Source organism: Furipterus horrens, unplaced genomic scaffold (assembly GCF_987537825.1).
Source record: "Furipterus horrens unplaced genomic scaffold, mFurHor1.1.pri manual_scaffold_5, whole genome shotgun sequence".
Taxonomy (NCBI): domain Eukaryota; kingdom Metazoa; phylum Chordata; class Mammalia; order Chiroptera; family Furipteridae; genus Furipterus; species Furipterus horrens.
In genome coordinates this window covers 35,098,783-35,117,638 of record NW_028327175.1, presented here as the reverse complement: position 1 = coordinate 35,117,638, position 18,856 = coordinate 35,098,783, and the positions used below count along the sequence as shown (strand labels likewise).

General features: G+C 46.3%; 1 protein-coding gene across 1 annotated transcript in view; it reads left to right on the top strand.

Annotated features, from left to right (window-relative positions):
* The window catches only part of AHRR (aryl hydrocarbon receptor repressor), an 82,208-nt gene that overhangs the window by 10,242 nt on the left and 53,110 nt on the right, over nucleotides 1-18,856 (top strand). Inside the window, exon 3 of the mRNA XM_090278928.1 lies at nucleotides 7,873-8,054. Within this exon, the coding sequence (XP_090135054.1) occupies nucleotides 7,873-8,054 (182 nt within the window). The remainder of the gene's footprint in view (nucleotides 1-7,872; nucleotides 8,055-18,856) is intronic.

The following is an 18,856-nucleotide window of genomic DNA, read 5'->3' as shown; positions in this document are numbered from 1 at the left end:
AGGCCACCCTCCTGGCCTCTGGTGGCTGCGGGATTTGGTGGAAGGTTCTCAGGAATGTGGCACCCCTAGCCCCAAGGATAGGCAGCAAAGACCCATGAGGCTGGACTTTGACAAGTGGATTTGTCACCTGGGTCTGTCATTTGGCCACTGTGACCTTGGACACTGCAGGCCTTAGGTAGTGTGGGTGCTGGGAGCACAGGCACAGCCTGTTCTGTAGGCAAGGCGGCTGTAGAATGGAGCTATTCACACCTGGACGAGGGCAAGGCAGAGGGGCCAGCGTCCATGGGGCCGTAGCAGGTTATTAGCTTGTAAGAAGGTAAACCAAGGCCCAGACCCAACATGCACACGCATGCCTAAGGTGGGATTGCTCAGTCGACGATGCGGGTGTTTGTGACGTTGACAAGTCACCACACTGCCCACCACTGGAGATGTGCCTCCTCCCCAGCCTGGACACACGGTACAGTGCAGAATGTGGTAATCTGTGTGCTTTTGTCACAGGTGAGGTTTTGGAGCCATTGTATTTCCTTTTCTCTGCTCATTTTTCTATTAAATTGTTAATTTTTGGTGCTTTTTGATCCTTAGGAACTTGTATACTAGGGAGACTAATTCTTGAGTGTGTTTCAAATACCTTTTCCCAGTTTTCTTTTCTTTTTTTTTTTAAATCCTCAGCTGAGAGGGGGAGAGAGAGAGAGACATTGATGTGAGAAATAAACATTGATTGGTTGCCCTCTCATACGCACGCTGACTGGGGATAGAACCTGAAACCTTGGTATGTGCTCTGACCAGGAACTGAACCTGCGACCTTTTGGTCGATGGAATAAGGCTCCAACCAACTGAGCCACACTTGCCAGGGCTCCCCAGTTTTAATTTATTTATGGTGTTTGCTGTCATACAGAAATATTTAATTTTTATGAAGTTAAATTTATTAATATTTTCTTTGTGGCTAATTAATTTTACATCATTATTAGAGAGCTCTCTGCTTCACATTTATAAGAGAATTTTCCAAATATTTCTGATCATCTCTCATGGATTCCTTAACAAAATTTAAAATTTTGAGCCCTTAGAATTTTTCCTGGTATAAAGAGTGGGGTCTGAATCCATCTCATTCTTTCCCTTTTGGCCGCCAGTTGTTCTTAATACTTTAATTGAATAATCACTCTTTTCCTCACCGATTTAAGTGGCATTGGGCATTTTATTTATTTATTTATTTATCTTGAAAAATTTGTTTCCTTTTTATTGAACTTATTGGGGGGACTCCGGTTAACAAAACTGTACAGGTTTCAGGTGCACAATTCCACATCATCCGTACTCTGTATTGTGTGCTCACCACCCCAAGTCAAGTCTCCACCCGTCACCATTTATCCCCCTCTACCCTCCTCCACCTCTCCCCAACTCCCTTCCCCCTCACCCCCAGCAATCACCACACTTGTTTGCATCCATTAGTTTTTTCTCTTTTTTTCTTCATTGCTCAATCCCTCTGCCAACCCACCCAGCCCCTCAACATTTCCCCCCACAGCTGTCAGCCTGCTCTGTATCTATAAGTCTGTCTCTATTTTGCTTGTTAGTTCATTTTGTTCATTACATTCCACATATGAGTGAAATAATATGGTATTTGTCTTTCTCTGACTGGCCTATTTCATTTAGCATAATGTTCTCCAAGTCCATCCATGCTATCACAAAGGGTGAGATTTCCTTCCTTTTTATGGCTGAGAAGTATTCTATTGTGTAAATGTACCAGGTCTTTTTTATCCCCTTATCTTCTGATGGACTCTTGGGCTGCTTCCAAATCTTGGCTATTGTAAATAAAACTGCAATGAACATAGAGGTGCATATATTCTTTCATATCAGTGTTTCAGGTTTCTCTGGATATATTCGCAGAAGTGGAATCACTGGGTCATAAGGCATTTACATTTTTATTTATTTATTTTAGTTAAGTCCATACTGTTTTCCGCAGGGGCTGTGCCAATGTGCATTCCCACCAACAATGCACGAAGGTTCCCCTTTCTCCACATCCTCGCCAACACTTGTTTGTTGATTTATTAATGATAACCATTCTGACAAATGTGAGATGATATCTCATTGTGGTTTTAATTTGCATTTCTCTGATGATTAGTGGCATTGAGCATCTTTTCATATGTTTATTTGCCATCTATGTGTTCTCTTTGGAGAAGCGTGTATCAAGGCCCTTTGCCCATTTAAAAAAAAAATAGATTGTTTGGGGGGTTTTTTGGTGTTGAGTTGTATAAGTTCTTTATAGATTTTGGATATTAACCCCCTATCAGATGTATCATTGGCAAATATATTCTCCCATTCAATGGGTTGTCTTTTCATTTTGTAGATGGTTTCCTTTGCTGTACAAAACCTTTTTAGTTTGAGGTAGTCCCATTTATTTATTTTTTCTTTTGTTTCCCTTGCCCAAGAAAATATATCAGAAAAAAATATTGCTACAAAAAATGTCTGAATACTTACTGCGTACGTTTTCTTCTAGGATTTTTATGGTTTCAAGTCAAATATTTAAGTATTTAATCCATTTTTTAGTTTATTCTGTGTATTGTGTAAGAAGGTGGTCCAGTTTTATATTTTGCATGTACTGCTCCAATATTCCCAAAACCATTTATTCAATAGACTATCTTTACCCCATTGTAAGTTCTTGTCTCCTTTGTCAAATATTAATTAACTGTAAAGGCATGGATTTATTTCTGGGCTCTCTATTCTGTTCCACTGATCTCTGTGTCTGTTTTATGCCAGTACCATGCTGTTTTGATTACTATGGCCCTGTAGTATATAGTTTGATATCAGGTAGTATGATTCCTTCAACTTTGTTTTTCTTTCTCAAGATTGCTGTGGCTGTTCTGGGTCTTTTGTGGTTTCATATAAATTTTTGGAATATTTCTTCTGGTTCTGTGAAATATGTCATTGGTATTTTGACAGGAATTGTGTTGAATCTGTAGATTGCTTTGGGTAGTATGGATATTTGAATTATGGTAATTCTTCTTATCCATGAATATGGTATATGCTTCCACTTATTTGTATCTTCTTCAGTTTCTTTATGGCATTGAGCATTTTAGACTTGTGGTTTGAGAAGCTCATGGGGAGTAGCTGGGTGTGTGCGTGTGAGTCAAGCATCTCCACAGGGATGTGTTCTGGGAAACTGAGGGCCAGACAGCTTCTGTCTTTGATGTTTCAGTGCAGGGCACCTGAGCCCGCAACCTTCCTTGGTTGTGAGCTACATCCCTTCATTCCAGATGTGATCCCAGCCTTCTCACCATGCCAGAGGGCTGTGGGGCCATGGTCTGGCCCTGCCCTCTGGAGTGGGTGGTGGGTGATGCATCTGTGAATGCCCATATTTCTCTAGGAAGATGTAAGTGATGAAAGTAATGGAGCACAGGGTGAACAGAGAAGATAGAATTTGGCTGGACTTATGGGCACCCGGCTCCTGGGAAGAACCTGAGCCTAAAAAGCTTCCTCAGAGTTGAATGCAGAGAGTGGATGTATAGAGCACAGACCTTGGTGCTGTTGGGTTCATGGGACTTCTGGGTGCAATGTGACTCTGTTCTCCTGGGGTGGCACTTTGATCTCCCTGGGGTGAATGAACGGTGAGCATTCACTTCTGTCGTCTGCATTTTCCATCTTTATTGGGCTATAACTGAAGTACCTTGGACTGCACAGATTTAAAGTGCACAGTTCAATTGGCTTTGACATGTGTAAACACCTGTGAAAGCATTGCTGAAACCAAGGTCACAGACACGCCTGTTATGCCCTGAGTTTTTCCCTGTCATACCTAGTCCCTGGCAACCTCTGATGTGCCCTGCCCTACAGACTGGTTTGCATTTCCTGGAAGTTTCTATAAATGGAATCACCCGCCGTTGTGATGGGCTCCTTTAACTGGACAGGACGACTTTGAGATTTCTCCATGGTTTGTGCATCGGAGTCTTGCCCAATTCCACGTTCATTTATCCACAGGCAGACAGAAAGCTGGGCTGGTCCCAGTTCGGGGCCTTTGTGACTGAAGCTGCTGTGGACATTTAGTGTGCAGCTCTTTGTGTGGATGTGTGTTTCCATTTCTCTTGAGTAAATACCTAGGAATGGAACTGCTGAGTCATATAGTGGGTGTGTGTTTAACTTCTTAAGAAACCACCAAATTGTTTCTGAAGCAGTTGCACTGTTTATATCTTGGTGGCAGTGCGCGAGCATCCTGGGTCCTCCGTACTCTGTCCAGGACCTGGGACACTGGTCCCCTTAGCATCAGCCATCTGGTTTTGTGGTTCTCAACCTGCATTTCCCTATTGACTACTGGTGTTGAGGACCTTTCAGGTGATTATTTGCCAACCATACATCTTCTCTGGTGAAGTGTCAGCTTAAATAATTTGCTTATCTTATTGGGTTATTTGTTTTTTCACTGAGTTATAACACTTCTTTACATGTTCTGGATATCAGCGCTTGTGAACATATTTTTTCTTATTTATGACTTCCCTCTTGATCTTTTGAAAGACATTGACTAACTTTTGATGAAGATCAGTTTATCAATTTTTTTCTTTTATGATCTTTTTTGTGTGTGTTCTAAGAGTCTAGGTTGTAGATTCAGGTCTCTGATCCATTTTGTTGAATTTTGAGTGTTGTGTGAGGTAAGGGTTGATGTTCACTTGTTTTCAGAGATGTCCAGTTGACCAGCACCATTTATTGAAAAGACTTTTCTTTCCCTATTGAATTGCTTTAGTAGTATCTTTGTCAAATGAATTGACCAAAAATATTTGGGTCTATTTATAGACTATTTTGTTCCATTGATCTATATTTCTATCTTGTCTGTAATACCAAATCATCTTGAATATTGTAGCTTTAGAAAAGGCTTAAAATAAATAGAATAAGTCCTCCAACTTCATTCTTTCTTAATCTGGGTCCCTTGCATTTCCATGCAAATTTAGAATCAGCTTGTTAATTTCTGTAGAAAGGCCTGTTGGAATTTAAATTGCTATTACATTCAACCTACAGATGAGCTTATGGGAGTATTAGCACCTTAACAATGTCGAGTCTTCCAGTCTATGAGCGTGGTATATCTTTTCAGTTATTTAGGTACTTAAAGTTTCTTCTCAGCAATATTTTATCATTTTGATTTAGGTGTCTGGGATGTCTTTCGTTAAATTTATTCTAAGAATTTCATATTTCTGGTGTCATGAGACTTCCTTTGTCACTCTCCATCCGTCTGAGCTGCCTGTGGCCCCTCCTGCACTGTTTCCGTGTTGATGGTTCTGGGTCCCTGGTGCCCATCGCTTCCTGCTGAGTCTTTGCCCTGGGAGATTGGAGCTTCCTTCATGTGTCCCTTACCCCATTCCTTCTCACCCACCTGGGCGTGGGAAGGGTGGTTCCTGCTCTGGTCCCTCGAGCTGGGAGTGGGGTGGAAGAGCTGCATTGGGGGCAGGCAGGTGTCCTGAGAATGTTGGAAGGAACAGAGTGATGATTGCCTAGCTCTTTGGATGCCCATTTCTTCAGCAGATGATTGTCCATCCCCCAAGGTGTCCTAGGGGGGTAGGGGTGGGAGAATAGTCACTCTCAGCTCATTCTCAGACTTGTGCTTTCTGGGGAGGCAGGTGGGCGACTGCTCCCCCAGGTCTACACAGAGGTGAGTTTTAAGCCAGGGCTTCCTGCCCATTTCCCAGCATCTTTCCTCTTCACATACCGTTGGTGTTGCCCTGTTTCTGGGGACACTTGGGGGCTCTTTCACCGACAGGGTGGGCCTCTTCTCTGGCCAACAAGTGCCAGTCCACACTGGAGTCTGCTTAGTTTATCTCCAAGTCTCTTGCCTATTTATGTGTTGGCTGGTGGTGTGAGTAAATTTGGGAAAGGGGCCTCATTAAGACAAAAAAAACAAAAACCCACAGAAAGTGAAAAGATAACCAAAGATATGGGAGAAAATATTTGAAAATTATTGGGACTTGTATCTAGAATATATAAAGAACTCCTACAACTCAACAATAAAGACAAATAACCCAATTAAAAAGTAGGGAAAGGAATTGAATAGACATTTTTCCAAAGAAGATACAAAAATGGCTATCAAACACATGAAAAGATGCTCAACATTATTGGTCATTAAGGACATGCAAATCAAAGCACATTGAGATACCATTTCACACAAGTGAGAATGTTTCTTAGAATAAGAAGAAAAATCACAAGTGTGGGCAAGATGTGGAGCAACTGAGTCCCTCCTGCTGGGAATGTGAAGTGGTATGGCCCTCAAGGGAACAGTTTGGCAATTTTTCAAAAAGTTAAACACAGAATCACAAATCAACCCAGCTACTCCACTGCTGGGCTTATGTCCAAGGGAGCTGAGCACATGTGTTCAAGTGAAAACTTGGACGTGAATGTCTGTGCAGTATGTTCACAATACCCACCAAGGGGAAGTGACTCAAATGTGTGTGGGATGGCCAGGGGATAAGCCAAATGTGGTAAATCCATGCGGAGGAACATTATTCAGCCTCAAAAAGGAAAAAAGATCTGATAAATGCCACAGCACAGGTGACTCTTAAAAACATGATGTTGAGTGAAGGAAGCCAGACAAGAAAAATGTCACACTGTATGGTTCCATTTATGTTCATTGTCCCTAATGGGCAAATCCTTGGAGATGGAAAGCAGATGGCAGTTTCCTGGGCTGAGAGGAGGGGAAATGGAGAGAAACTGGGATTGATTTGGGGGTGATGAAAGTGGTTTGGACCCAGACAGAGGTGGTGGTCACACAACACTGTGAACGTACAAAATGCCACTGAACTATACACTTTAAATCGGTTCGTTATGTGTCATATGAATTATATCTCAACCAAAAAAAGAAGTGCTGTGGGTTTGGGGCTGGAGGTTCTGCCGTGGTTCTTGTGGCCAAGGCCCTCAGACAGCAAGGAGGCTGGTTTTGTAGACAGAACAGAGAGGACGGATTGTTCGAGGCTTGCTTTCAGTGGACTTACAAGTGAACACACAATAGAAAAATAGGAACTTCTGGACAAAAGAGACTCAAGCCCCGAAAGGCAGTGGGAGCCCAGGGAGGGTCAGTAGGCCTTGGAGCCAGTGCCCCCCGCCTAGCAGCTCCAGTGCTCTGGCTGCCACTTTCGGGGCAGAAGTTTTCCTGTGATGACTGAGGAAGAACACGTGGGAGAAGCTGTTCTGTGATGTAGGAAATAGGGTCAGATGAAGGGGATTGTCATCCTGGAGGGCATGAAGGTCAGGAGAGAGAGGTGAGTTCTGGGGTCAGGGAGAGTGGGCAGGGGACACTCCTGAGGGAAGAGCAGGTCTGTTGTGGGCAGGGGGAAAAGCAGCCAGGGCCTTGCCCACCTGCACGGCAGCACAGCCCTTGACTTCAGGCCTTGGAGGGGTGGGCGGGACAGCACCCATGGTGCTCAAGGTCCTTACTTACCTTCACCTCATTCCCTTTCAGCCCTGACGTGTAGAAGGGAAGCTGAAGCCACTTGCACTCGGACTGCAGGGCTAGGAATCCAGGTCCTAAGAAGGCTGTGTGTTTAGACACCGAGGAATTACTGAAAGCGGCTGAACAGATGCAGCCTAGGGCCAGCTGTCCTTCTCCCACTTCTGGGAAAGTTAGCACAGAGAGGTCAAGAACCATGCTAGAGTCACACAGCTTGCACTGAGCCACCTTCTGAGGCTGCCTGTTCTTCATCTCTCTGTTTGTTCCCTTCCAGTAATGAGATAGAGGCACAGAGGTACAGTTTCCGATTTTTCGCCTGTACGTTTTCAGGAATGGGTGAGTTTTAGTTCATTTCAGCACTTTTTTCCTGGCGGCACTCCATTTTGAAACAGGGACAGGTTTCCATCCGTGTGGCCGATGGCCTCTGGTGGAGTCACCCAAATCTGACTGTGGTCATTTCCCCACAGGAAGCCCGCTGTGGGGGCTGAGAAGTCGAATCCTTCCAAGCGGCACCGAGACCGCCTCAACGCTGAGCTGGACCACCTGGCCAGCCTGCTGCCCTTCCCACCAGATGTGGTCTCTAAGCTGGACAAGCTCTCAGTGTTGCGTCTCAGCGTCAGTTACCTCAGGGTGAAGAGCTTCTTCCAAGGTAGGACTCTCCTCTGTGCCCGGCTGCGCCCAGCTGGGTCTCACCTGGGTTCCACCCTCTTTGCCGGGAGGGGCCCGTTTGTGCCTCTCGTCCGGGGTGACTATTTAGAGGAGGACTCGCTGGATGCTGCTGATGAACCAGAGCAGCTGTGGTGGAAAGGGCAGAGCTGGTTCTCCCCTTCTTGGCCTCACTCTCTGCCTGGGCCCTGGGGCTCCCTCACAACCCCGGGCTCCAGGGGACTGGGCGGATGTGCTTCGTGCTCTGCTGCTGACCAGTGTGAGGCTGGGTGGCCGGCCTCCCTGTGGTCGCTTGGCCTGTCCTGGTGCCTGGTGTGCTCGCCCACATCTGACGCCCTGGTCCTGCTGCTGTCCCTGTGGCCTGGCTCAGCTCCCGAGAAAGAAATGTGGTTGTCACCAACTTTAAAACCTGTGACTGCCACTCCTAGTGAATGAAGTGTGAACTTTTTACAAAATCATGAACTTACGATATGTCTTTGGGAGCAGGGAAGGTAAATGTCTCAGGTGGATACATGTGGACAACAGGGGGTGGGGGGTGGGGATGCAGCAAATGGTAGGGTTTTCTGTTCCACCTACTGTCGACCTCCACGTGCTGCTGAACAGAATGCCTTGGGCGGCAGGGAGGATGGACGGTAGGTGAGGGCCGAGGCCTGGACGGTGGGAACCAGGTCTGTCCACTTGCCACACCAGTGGGGGCAGTTTGCTCGGAGATGTGACTGGTGTGGGACTCAGCCTCTGCCCATTGCTAGCTTTCTCTGTTCCTCCAGGAGAGGGAAGGCAGCTTTCCTGAGGACTCAGCTCTGGCTGCCATGCCCTCCAGCTGGACACTGATCCCTCCTCCATAGGGTCCCCTTTGCCTTCATTTCCTCTCACGGAGCAGAAGCCCCAAATCCTCTGGCCACTGCTGGCCTCCGAGAGCCCTGCTCTGTGTGTGAGAACTCTGCACGGGTGGTCTTAGTTCCCTCCCAGCCTCTGTGTGGAGCCCAATCCCCTGTGTTCCCACTCTGCTCTGAGGCTGACCCGGAGCCCCGCTGAGTTGTCCCTCTGTGGGAAGGCCGTCTGCCCCCATGGGAGGCCGAGCACATGAGGCTGTGGCTGTGGGATGTGCTGAGCTGGGCTTGGTTCTATGTGCTGGCAGCTGAGGTGTTGGCTATGCCCGGGGCTCCTCTGGGATGTCCCAGTTCCCCATGCATATCTGTGTCCCCTGAAGCCACCTGCCGGTGTCCACCCCACACTCCTGTGTGTGGGCACCTTAGGCAGGGATGGTGACCTGAGATTTTGCAGCCTGGGCTTGGAGCTCACCCAGTACCCAGCCCAAGTCAGTCCTCCCCAGGAAAGCACACACATTTCCTTTGGGTTAAAAGGTGTCTGTCACCCAGACTCCAGTGGCTGGAGGTGCAAGCTCACAAAACATTTACTGAAAAGTAGGTTTGGAGAACAACAGAGAATGGTGGGTTCCATGGGCTGGGGGAATTCAGTAGGGGTCACCAGAGGGTCAAGTGGGCTGGAAGGCTTCCTGGAGGAGGCGGGGGTGGAGGGGGCAGGTGCCCTCTGCAAGCTGCACTGAGGTTTTCCTGTATCTCATTGGGCCCTCTTCAGTGTCTGTACCTTCCCGCTGTAGCCTGGACCCCGGACCCCTTCCCCAGGGGCAGAGGGATTTTCTGTTCCTATCCAGCTGCACGGGGGTTTTACTAGGCCCTAGGGTGATGGGCTTGCTGCCACCCCCTCCCCCGGCCTGCACCAGAACTCTTGCCCAGGCCCCTCTTCTCTGTGAGCACCCTGAGGTCCCCAGAGAAGCAGCTTCAGTGGGTACAGGACCCATCTTGAACCTTCGTAAGTGCCAGTGTTCCGGGTTCTCTCGCTGGGTCCTGGGCCCACATACAGACTGATGTCTGAGTTGTGCCTGAGTTCTCCTTCCCAGTGTCCGCCGTATCAGGCCTGTGTCCTGTCTGTCCCTGGAAGCACTTTTATTTCCTTAGATTTTGGGTCATTGGTTGCCCTGGAACCTTGGGTCTCTGATGAGTCCACGAAAACTTGCAGACTTGCAGGTCACTCGGTGTTTTGTTGTGAGGTGGAGTGACTGGCTTTGGGCTTCTGCATTCCAACTGGAAACTGAAAATGACATCCCCTTGAGTGGTTTTAAATCACACTCCTTTTATCATTAAAAATCAGCAGTCATCCAGCCAGTGGGGCCTCCGAGAGGGGTCGAGAGAGTGTTGTTGCTGACCCTCTGTGGGCTCAGCACTGGCTGCCAGGCCCTCGGGGGGCTGTGAGTAGACCAGGGCTGTGGTAGCTTTCCTATGTGAGTGGGGGCTCTGCACAGGCCTCTCACTGGCCCTCCTGTGGCCCTTGAGGGAGGAGAGTCTGTCTTGGGCTTGTGCGACAGCTCACTACGGGGACCCTGATGGTCTCCATGCACCTTAGATGTCCCTTGTGAAGGGTGTTGGCTGTGGGGATGCTGGACAGGGCACCCAAATGGCATTAACACTCGGCATTGTCCCGTGACCCTGCAGTGGGGGCTTCGTCAGCCCCGTCCCCAGGTCCTGGCCAGCCCAGCCTATGAATCAGACACACGAATGTGTTAGCAGCAGGTATCTCCATGGAGACGTTCCAGGGGTTTTGTTTTAGTTTCCAGGGGTTTCAGTTTCATACTGCAATGTATTAATTTTATAAATATGAAAAGCTCAAATGTGTAAAAGAGCCCAGAAAAATCTCAGCAGCGCTGCTGCCATCTTGCTGTGGGGACTCCAGGAAACCTGGTTATGCTGGGGTTGCTGGACAGATAGTTCAAATGAGTCAAATAATTGTTGAAATGGTCACTTAGTTCCTTGTGCATAAGGGTGATAACCAAACATCAAACAGTAATTTATACAAGCGAGCACGGGCAGACGTTGCCCCCGCCTGTGCCAATGGCAGGACAGTCCCTCAGCGGGCAGGGTGGGCTGGGGTGGAGGGAGGCATCCACCAACAGCAAAGGAAGCCTGCTGTAGGAACGCTGAAGGAGCAGAAGGAATTCTGTCTCATCAGGAAAAGCGACATGACTCTGAGAACCAAGAAAGCAGGCATTCTTGTGCCCTGACTGTTGGGTCAGAAGGGCTGTGTTCACGAAGCCAAGAGAGTTTCTGAAGGGAATGGCCAAGGGGGCCCTTCAGACACAGAGCCTGTACAGCAGGTACGCGCTCATGCATCCGGGTCCTGTGCATGGCCTGATACTGCGGGGCCACACACCCATGTCCTGACGCCTGAAGCTCCCCTCACTCGGGGCCCCAACCCCACACCTGGTGTTGAGGTCCGTTGACTCGGTGACCTGAAGCATTATCACATTGTGCAGGATGCCTGTGCTTTTCCAGGTCGGCCGTGATGTGATAAAGTTGAGAAAGTCACACAAAATGATAGAGCACCATTGCAGGGGCCACCAGGCTTGCCTCTGTGAAGCACCCATTTTATAGTTGGAGCTCCTGGGCAGTTTGGACAGTTCTGGCCAGGTCTGGGGCCTCCCGATGGGGCTGTCAGTTCACTCTCCTCCCACTGACATACCCACGAAGACCACACGTCCTGGCTGGGAGATTTGGAGGGGACCCATCCCTTCCTCTCTGGACTGGTCCAGCTGTGCCCAGCCAGGGCCAAGGTTGGCAGTCTCGGAAAGACTCTGCTGTTTTCAGGAGTTCAGATGACTGTCCAGGTGTCCATCGCATGCCTAGTTTTAACCAAAAGCATCTTGCCACTGACTCCACATTTCCCCCTGGTGCAGGGCTCCCACTGCCTGAGCCTGTGAGGCTGACTTCATGCTCTGCTGAGGCTGGCCAGGCTGCAAGGCTCGACACACCATGGGAGCATTGTGACTGTCACCACTGAGTGGAATAACAAACCCGTTTCTCTACCACCTTTTTTCTCAAGGATTCCGAAGTTGTGCATTTTAGAGGAAATTCAAAGTACTTTCCTGAATTCATTTCCACTGTGTAGTTAGAAAAAAAGTCAAGCTATAAAAATTGGATCTTAATCTGTGCTTCCTGACTCAGAAATGAACGAATTAATTTCATTACAGCCTCTATAAAAAGTCACCTTTGGGAAGGACGTGAGCTGGAAAGTTTCAGCTTCATAACAATGGCCTGAAAATTTCCAGTAATGTTTATTTTAGTGGTGACTTTCATGAATTTTTAAAAAGACAGTGGGATTATTTTATTTTATTTATTAGGTTTTTGCATAGAGCAAAGGGCTGGGGCTTGTGAGTTATAAACCCTCTGCTTGTACCCAAGAGTGGAGTTTTCCACTAGTAAATCTCACCACTCACAAGAGGGATGTTGTTGGGGAAGGCAGGCAGAGGAGAAGCATGAAGGACCCCTGAGGTGGGGCTGGAGTGGAGCTGGTTCCTTCTAGGACGTGTGACCCCAGCATGTGTAGGTCCAAGAAGCCCCTCGCTCCCTCACTTAGGCTGAATGGTCGGTTAGGCCTGAGCTCCCACTCATCTTGGAGACTCATTGGGTCTATGGACAGCGCCTGGCAAGGAGAAGCAGCATGCACGGATGACAGAGGGCCAATGTTCATGCAGGCCTGGCACACGGACGGTATCCCCAGTGAGTCACACAGATGGGAGTGTTGATGGGGGTAACAGATGTGTGCTCCTGATACCCTGGAGCAAAGTGCCAGGGAGAGGGGACCGATCTCAGGAAACACAACTGAGAAGGGAAAGATTAGAAAACTCGGAGATTCTTCACATCGTGCCCCACCACATTCTTCATGTACCCTGTGATGGAAACTGGGCCTCCTGTCCCTTTGAGTCTTTGTGCTCAGCCCCTGGCACTCAGTTCCACACTTTCCTGTCCTGGGGCTCTGTGTGGTTGGCCCTGGTCTCCTCAGCACCTGTGCTGGATGGTCACCCAGACCATGGGCAGGCAGGTCCAGAAGTCCTCGAATCATGAGTGTGTGTCCTGGGGCCTCCACGTGGGTGCCATGTTCATTAGGCGTCAGAAGTGAAATGCCCCTTGAGACCCTTAATGATCTTATAACCCAGGACTGAAGAGAATATAATTATTAAGCTAAATTGTACCAGTTTGCAGCCTTCACCGAGGAGTCATCCTTCCCTTGTGAGCCCTGTTATGGACATATTGAAGCCCTGACCCCCAGGGTGGCGGTCCTTGGGGACGGGGCCTCTAAGGAGGTAGTTAAATGAAGGTACAGGGTGGGGCGCTGATCTGATGGGACTGGTGTTCTTAAAAGAAGAGATGCCAGACCTCCCTCCATCTCTCCCTGTGGTGGGGCTGAGGAAAGGCCACGTGAGGATTCAGCGAGAAGGCGTCTGCAGACCAGCGGAAGAGCCATCCCCGCAAACTGAATCTGCCGGCACCCTGGTCTCGGATGTCCAGAATGAGTTGAAGCTGCCCACCTGTGGTCTCTTGTTAAAGTAGCCGGAGCAGACTGAGATGGCCCTGTGGTGTGGCCAGGGGTTTGGGACCAGCCTCTTCTCTTTTGGACGTTCAGTGAGTTTCTTCTCACAGGATGGATGTGGGTTGCTCCTGCCAGAGCCACCTCCAGACGACAGCTTACCCGGAGGCATTTACAGCAAAGACACAATAGCTTTGAACTATTCAGGACTGAGAGCCAATTCTACATCAAAGTCATGGTGACCATCGTGTGGCCACCTGCCTCTCTGGCCCCAGGGTCCCAGGAGGTCCCTGCAGTTGTGTGGAAAGATCTCTCTTGATCATTTTATATGTCATTTTCATTTTTCTTACCACCTCTTAATGATAAACCTGCCCAAGAGAAGAAGCAGGTCCTCTGTTCATTCTTTCATTCATCCACCCCCAGGACACAGGAAGGAGACAGAATGCAGGTCAACAGAAAACAGCTTTGACGTCTCTATTTGGTATCTTCCAGTCACTGAGCCCCAAGCAGGCTGAGCAGCAGCATGGGAGAGAGGAGAATTGGGAGGGGTTCCATGCAACTGGCACCACTGGGCCTTGGCACATACTGCTTGGCCAGGATCTGGGGGCTCTTGGGTGCTTTCATGGTTTCCTGAGAGACCATATACCTGGGAGTCTGTCTGCTGCTGTTGGCCAACTCAGACAATCCATTCTCTCCAGCTGGTTCCTTGTGCTTCCTTCCTTAGCCCCAGATGTCTGATGGTGCCTCCAGCCTCTTCTCAAGCCTACAGGCACCTCCTGAGAGGATTTGAGACATCCAAGGCCAATCTTTTGGTATGTGGCCCACCTGCTCTTCAGAAAATATGCACTTTGACCCACCCGGTTCGCACATGGTATTTCCCACACTCAGTCCTACTGCCTGCCAGGAGTTCCAAGTGCAGCCTTTGCCCCTTGGATTTCCTGAGTGTAGAGAGACACCAGCCTTTAGCGTCCCCACAAGCTCCAGGAGGCAGATGGCAGGCCCTCGAAGGGTTCTCATGAAGCCCCTATCACTGGGTATAAGGCGAAGAGAGAAGTGCCCCACTCCTCTCCTGGTGCAGGTGGCAGCATGGGATTCACAGCACAGCCCCTCTAAGGAAACCCTTCTCCCAGCCTGAGTGTCTCTCATCCCTGACACTGGCTTTGCAGCCTTGGTCACCTGGAATCTCACTGTGGGACTTGGATGTAGTAGGCACCTGTTGCCTTGGAACCTCAGCTAAAATTCAGAGTAAAACAGTTCCACATTAACAACCTGTTATAGTGCAAGTAAAGAGCACAGCCACCCTGGCATTCAGCGTCTGGTGGAGAAGATGTGCTCCAAACATGCAGTTTCTTCTATTTCCGGCAACTAGCAGACAAGTAACCAGTCAGTCCTCCTGCTGATAACAGCCAAAAATACAAGATAAAATATCTGAAACCCTTTAAAATATGTTGATGAGCCAGCAGAAAATTGAGGAATACTTGGAGACCAAATCTAAATGAAGCTGAGAAACCAAGGAGAACTCTATTAGAGGAAATTTTGAAGAAGGGGAATTCCAGGTGGCAGATCTGAGAAGCAAGGAGGAAGACTAGAAGGTGGTGACTGTGGGTACATCAGGCCCCGACTGTGTGAAGCAATAGCACTGATACACTGTAAGAACAAAGAGAAATAAATTGCAGCCAAAAGAGCGTGTAAATTTGGAGCAAGAGATTTGTGTTAAATAATTCAATGGTTCTTGTATTAATTACCTTTGCAGGTTGATTAGCAAATTTGTAATAAAATTTTCAGAATAATCATCAAGGCAAGAGAAATGGGATTTAACTTTCAAACTAGTAGAGAGAAAAAGGTGGAATAAGGAAGGCAATCAACCAAAAGAAAAAAGACAAGAAAGGAGAAAAAAAGAAACGTGAAAAGGGTGGAACAAGTAGAAAGCACTAAATTCTAAAGTTAATGAATACAGAAAATATAGATGGACCAAGCTTGCCAACCTGTGGCCTGGGGTTATGAGAGTAGACAGCTGTTCACAGAGGGTACAGGACAGGACAGTGAGAGGGTAGAGAGATGCTAACTGGAAGAAATCTGATGAAACCATAATAATGTCAAAAAATCATTTTGGGGGTAACAACAATTAACTGGAAATCATAAGACAATGTCCTCACATAATGATTAGAACATTCACTTCATCAAGCAGATAAAATAATTTTAAATTAGTGTGCTTCTAATAACATAATCCCCAAAACAAAACAAAGATAGACAGAACTATAAGGAAAAATAATACATGAAATTCATCATCAGAGAGAAAGATGTTAAATAATTCTCTCAGTCTTTAATAAAGAAAATAAATAAAAATTAGTAAAGATTACAGACTATTTGAACAATGCAAAAAGGCTCAATCTAATGGACAAACATAAAACACTATAGTCTAAAACTACAGAATTGATATATTTTCAAGCTCACATAAAACCTGCACATATATTGAAAACAGATTGGTCAATAAAGCAAGTCTCAATAAATTTCAAAAGATAAAATCATGAAGAATGCATGGTGAGAACTTAATGCAATTAAGCTGGAAATCAATAATGAAAAGATGACTTGAAAACCCTCATATTTGGAAATAAACACTTTTATAAAGAACTCATTGTTCAAAGAAGAAAATATGGAATTTACAATATATTTACAAATTAAAATGTGTGGGAGGCACCTAACACAATAGTTACAAATAAATAACCTTAAGTGTTTATATAAAAGAAGAAAGGAAAGACTGAAAATTAATGGTCTAAGCATTCAGCTTAGTAGTTTTGATAAAGAAAAGCAAAATAAACAAAGAGTCAAAGAAAGCAAATAAGATATTGGTGAAATAGAAAAGAAACATACAGTGGAGTTCCTTTAAAATGATAAAATTTGCAAAGATCTGGTGAGACTGATGAAAGAGAAAAGAACTGTCAGGAATATCAAAGGGACACAATGATAGATAATGTCGGTATTTCAAAGATAATTTGAGGCTACTATGAACAAACACGTGCCAATACACTTGAAAACACACATGAGTAAATTCCTAGAAATACAGCTTATTAAAATTGACTCTAGAAGAAATAGAAAACCCAAATAGCCATATGACCATTAAAGAAGCTAAATCAGTTATAAATCTTGGCCAAGATAGTTTTAAAGCAATTTCTACCAAATACTAAAAGAAAAATAGTTTCACTCTATACTAAATCCTGTGGTTTTGACTTAGAGTTGGAGGTACTGGTGTGAAATCATGGATTTTTAGATATTTAAATACAGACATAAATATACGAGGTCTGTCTGGGAAAAGTCCAGCCATTGTTAATATAATGAGAATGGTTTGCACAACATCAGTGTAACCTGGCAGCCAAGGAGAGTGGACTGGAATGTGCATGTGTGAACAATGATGACTTCACTATACCAGTCAGTGGGGGCAGTAGACACCACTGAGTGCACATGTGTACTGTGTGGCAGTCGCATTCAAAATGAGTGAGTAGAGCAAAGAATTTGCATCAAATTTTGCGTTAAGCTTGAACATTTCTCTATGGAATCTATTTGGATGATTCAGAAGGCTTTCAGGGATGATGCAATGAGTGCAGCGCAAGTAAAAGTGAGGCATAAACACTTCAAAGATGGTCAAGAATCTGTTGACAGTGATCCAAGTTCTAGAAGGCCTACAACAAGCAGAATCCCTGAGAATGTTGAACATGTATGGACTGCAATCAACAAAGATTGGAGATGACAGTGTGGGAAATAGAAGCTGATTTGGGGATTCCAAAAACTACTGTGTCCGAGATTTTTGACGCAGGATGTTGGCATGAAATGCGTCATGGCAAAATTCGTTTTGTGACTTCTGCTACAGAGCAGAAGAAACATGGTGCTACAGTTGCTAATGACTTGATTCAAACCGCTACCAATGAGCCATATTTCCTCAAGGAGGTCATAACTGGAGGTGCATTGTGGGTCTACAGCTATGATCTGGAAATGAAAGTTGTATCTTGCACCTTATATCTTCTTCAATAAATGTCTCTAGTTTTCACTGTACATTGCTGGATATGCTGGATACTTTCTGGGCAGATCACATATGTGTATAAATGTGTGTGTTCTAGTTCTGCCCAGTGATAGGGTCTGGGAGCCATTACACGACAGTGTCAGTGAGCACAACTCACATTCAGGTCTTGGTACCTAGACACTTAATGGCCTTTTTTTAAAATTTTTTATTTTTTGACCTCTTTCCAGAGTCAGAGCAGGGAAAGTACAAGAGAAGCTTAGAAAATTCAGGCCAGAAAGCAAGGCTGTGCGCAGACAGCGATGAGGACATCATGGGACACAGCCATCTGAAGGGCTGCACTGGCCATGTCTGGGACAATTTCAACATTAATGTGAGTAAGGATAGTACTAGATTATAATCCAGTGAATAAAATAGGATTTCTTGCGTCCACACTGTTATGAATACATGAATAATAAGGGAAAGCTCCTCCTTACAGTAAGCTAGTAACTAATAGAAGGGGACAGAATTCTAGACAGATAGCTGTAGGTAGAAGAGGTGAATTATAAATTCACTAGTTGGTAATCATTGAGGCAAGAAATATCAAAGATGCTGAAATTAGTGTGTCAAAGTAGGGTGAGAAGAGGGATTTTTGTAGTCTTGAATTAACTCCCAACAAAATACAAATGAATCACAAAGGGGAAAAAGTTAGAGTGGAGAAACCCAGCACACACTGTCCTAAGTATGTAATCCAATTTGACCCCAGCGATAATGGAATAAACTGACATTGTGCATGAGAAGAACACAGGGTCACTTCTGTCATATTCTGGCTGAAGATGATTAACCTCGGTCTAATCATGAGAAAACATCGGACAGACTCAAATGGAGGAGCAGTCTACAAAACAGTTTGATAGAATTATTGGAGTCAAGGAGCACTCTGGATGGAGGGGAACAGAGTGTGGGACAACAGGACCAGAACCCAGGCTTAAAGGATGTTACTGGGACAGTAGGCAGAGTGGAGTCTCTGGGCAAAAGATATTTGGGGTGCTTTGTACCATTCTTATAACTTGCCTACAAGTCCGACATTGTCTCAAAACATAAACAAACAGGAGAAGGAACAAAGAAAACTACACAACCGAAAATTTGCTCTGTGCGTATGAATGTTGGGGCTCCTGGAGGGGCCATGGGGAGAACAGGTGTCCCAGGGAAGGGAGGGCAGAAGGATGGTGAGGGCAGGTGTTCAGGGCAGCAAACTGGATGGAGCAGCTGTGTTCAGGGAGTATGGTATGCTTGTCAAGGTTTGTGAGGCAAGTCATGTTTGGACCTCTTAAGAGTACTTGGCATTTTCAGGCACCCAATCCTTTTGTCAAGAGAAACATGAGAAGAGCCAGGGCTTTCCTCACAGCCACCAT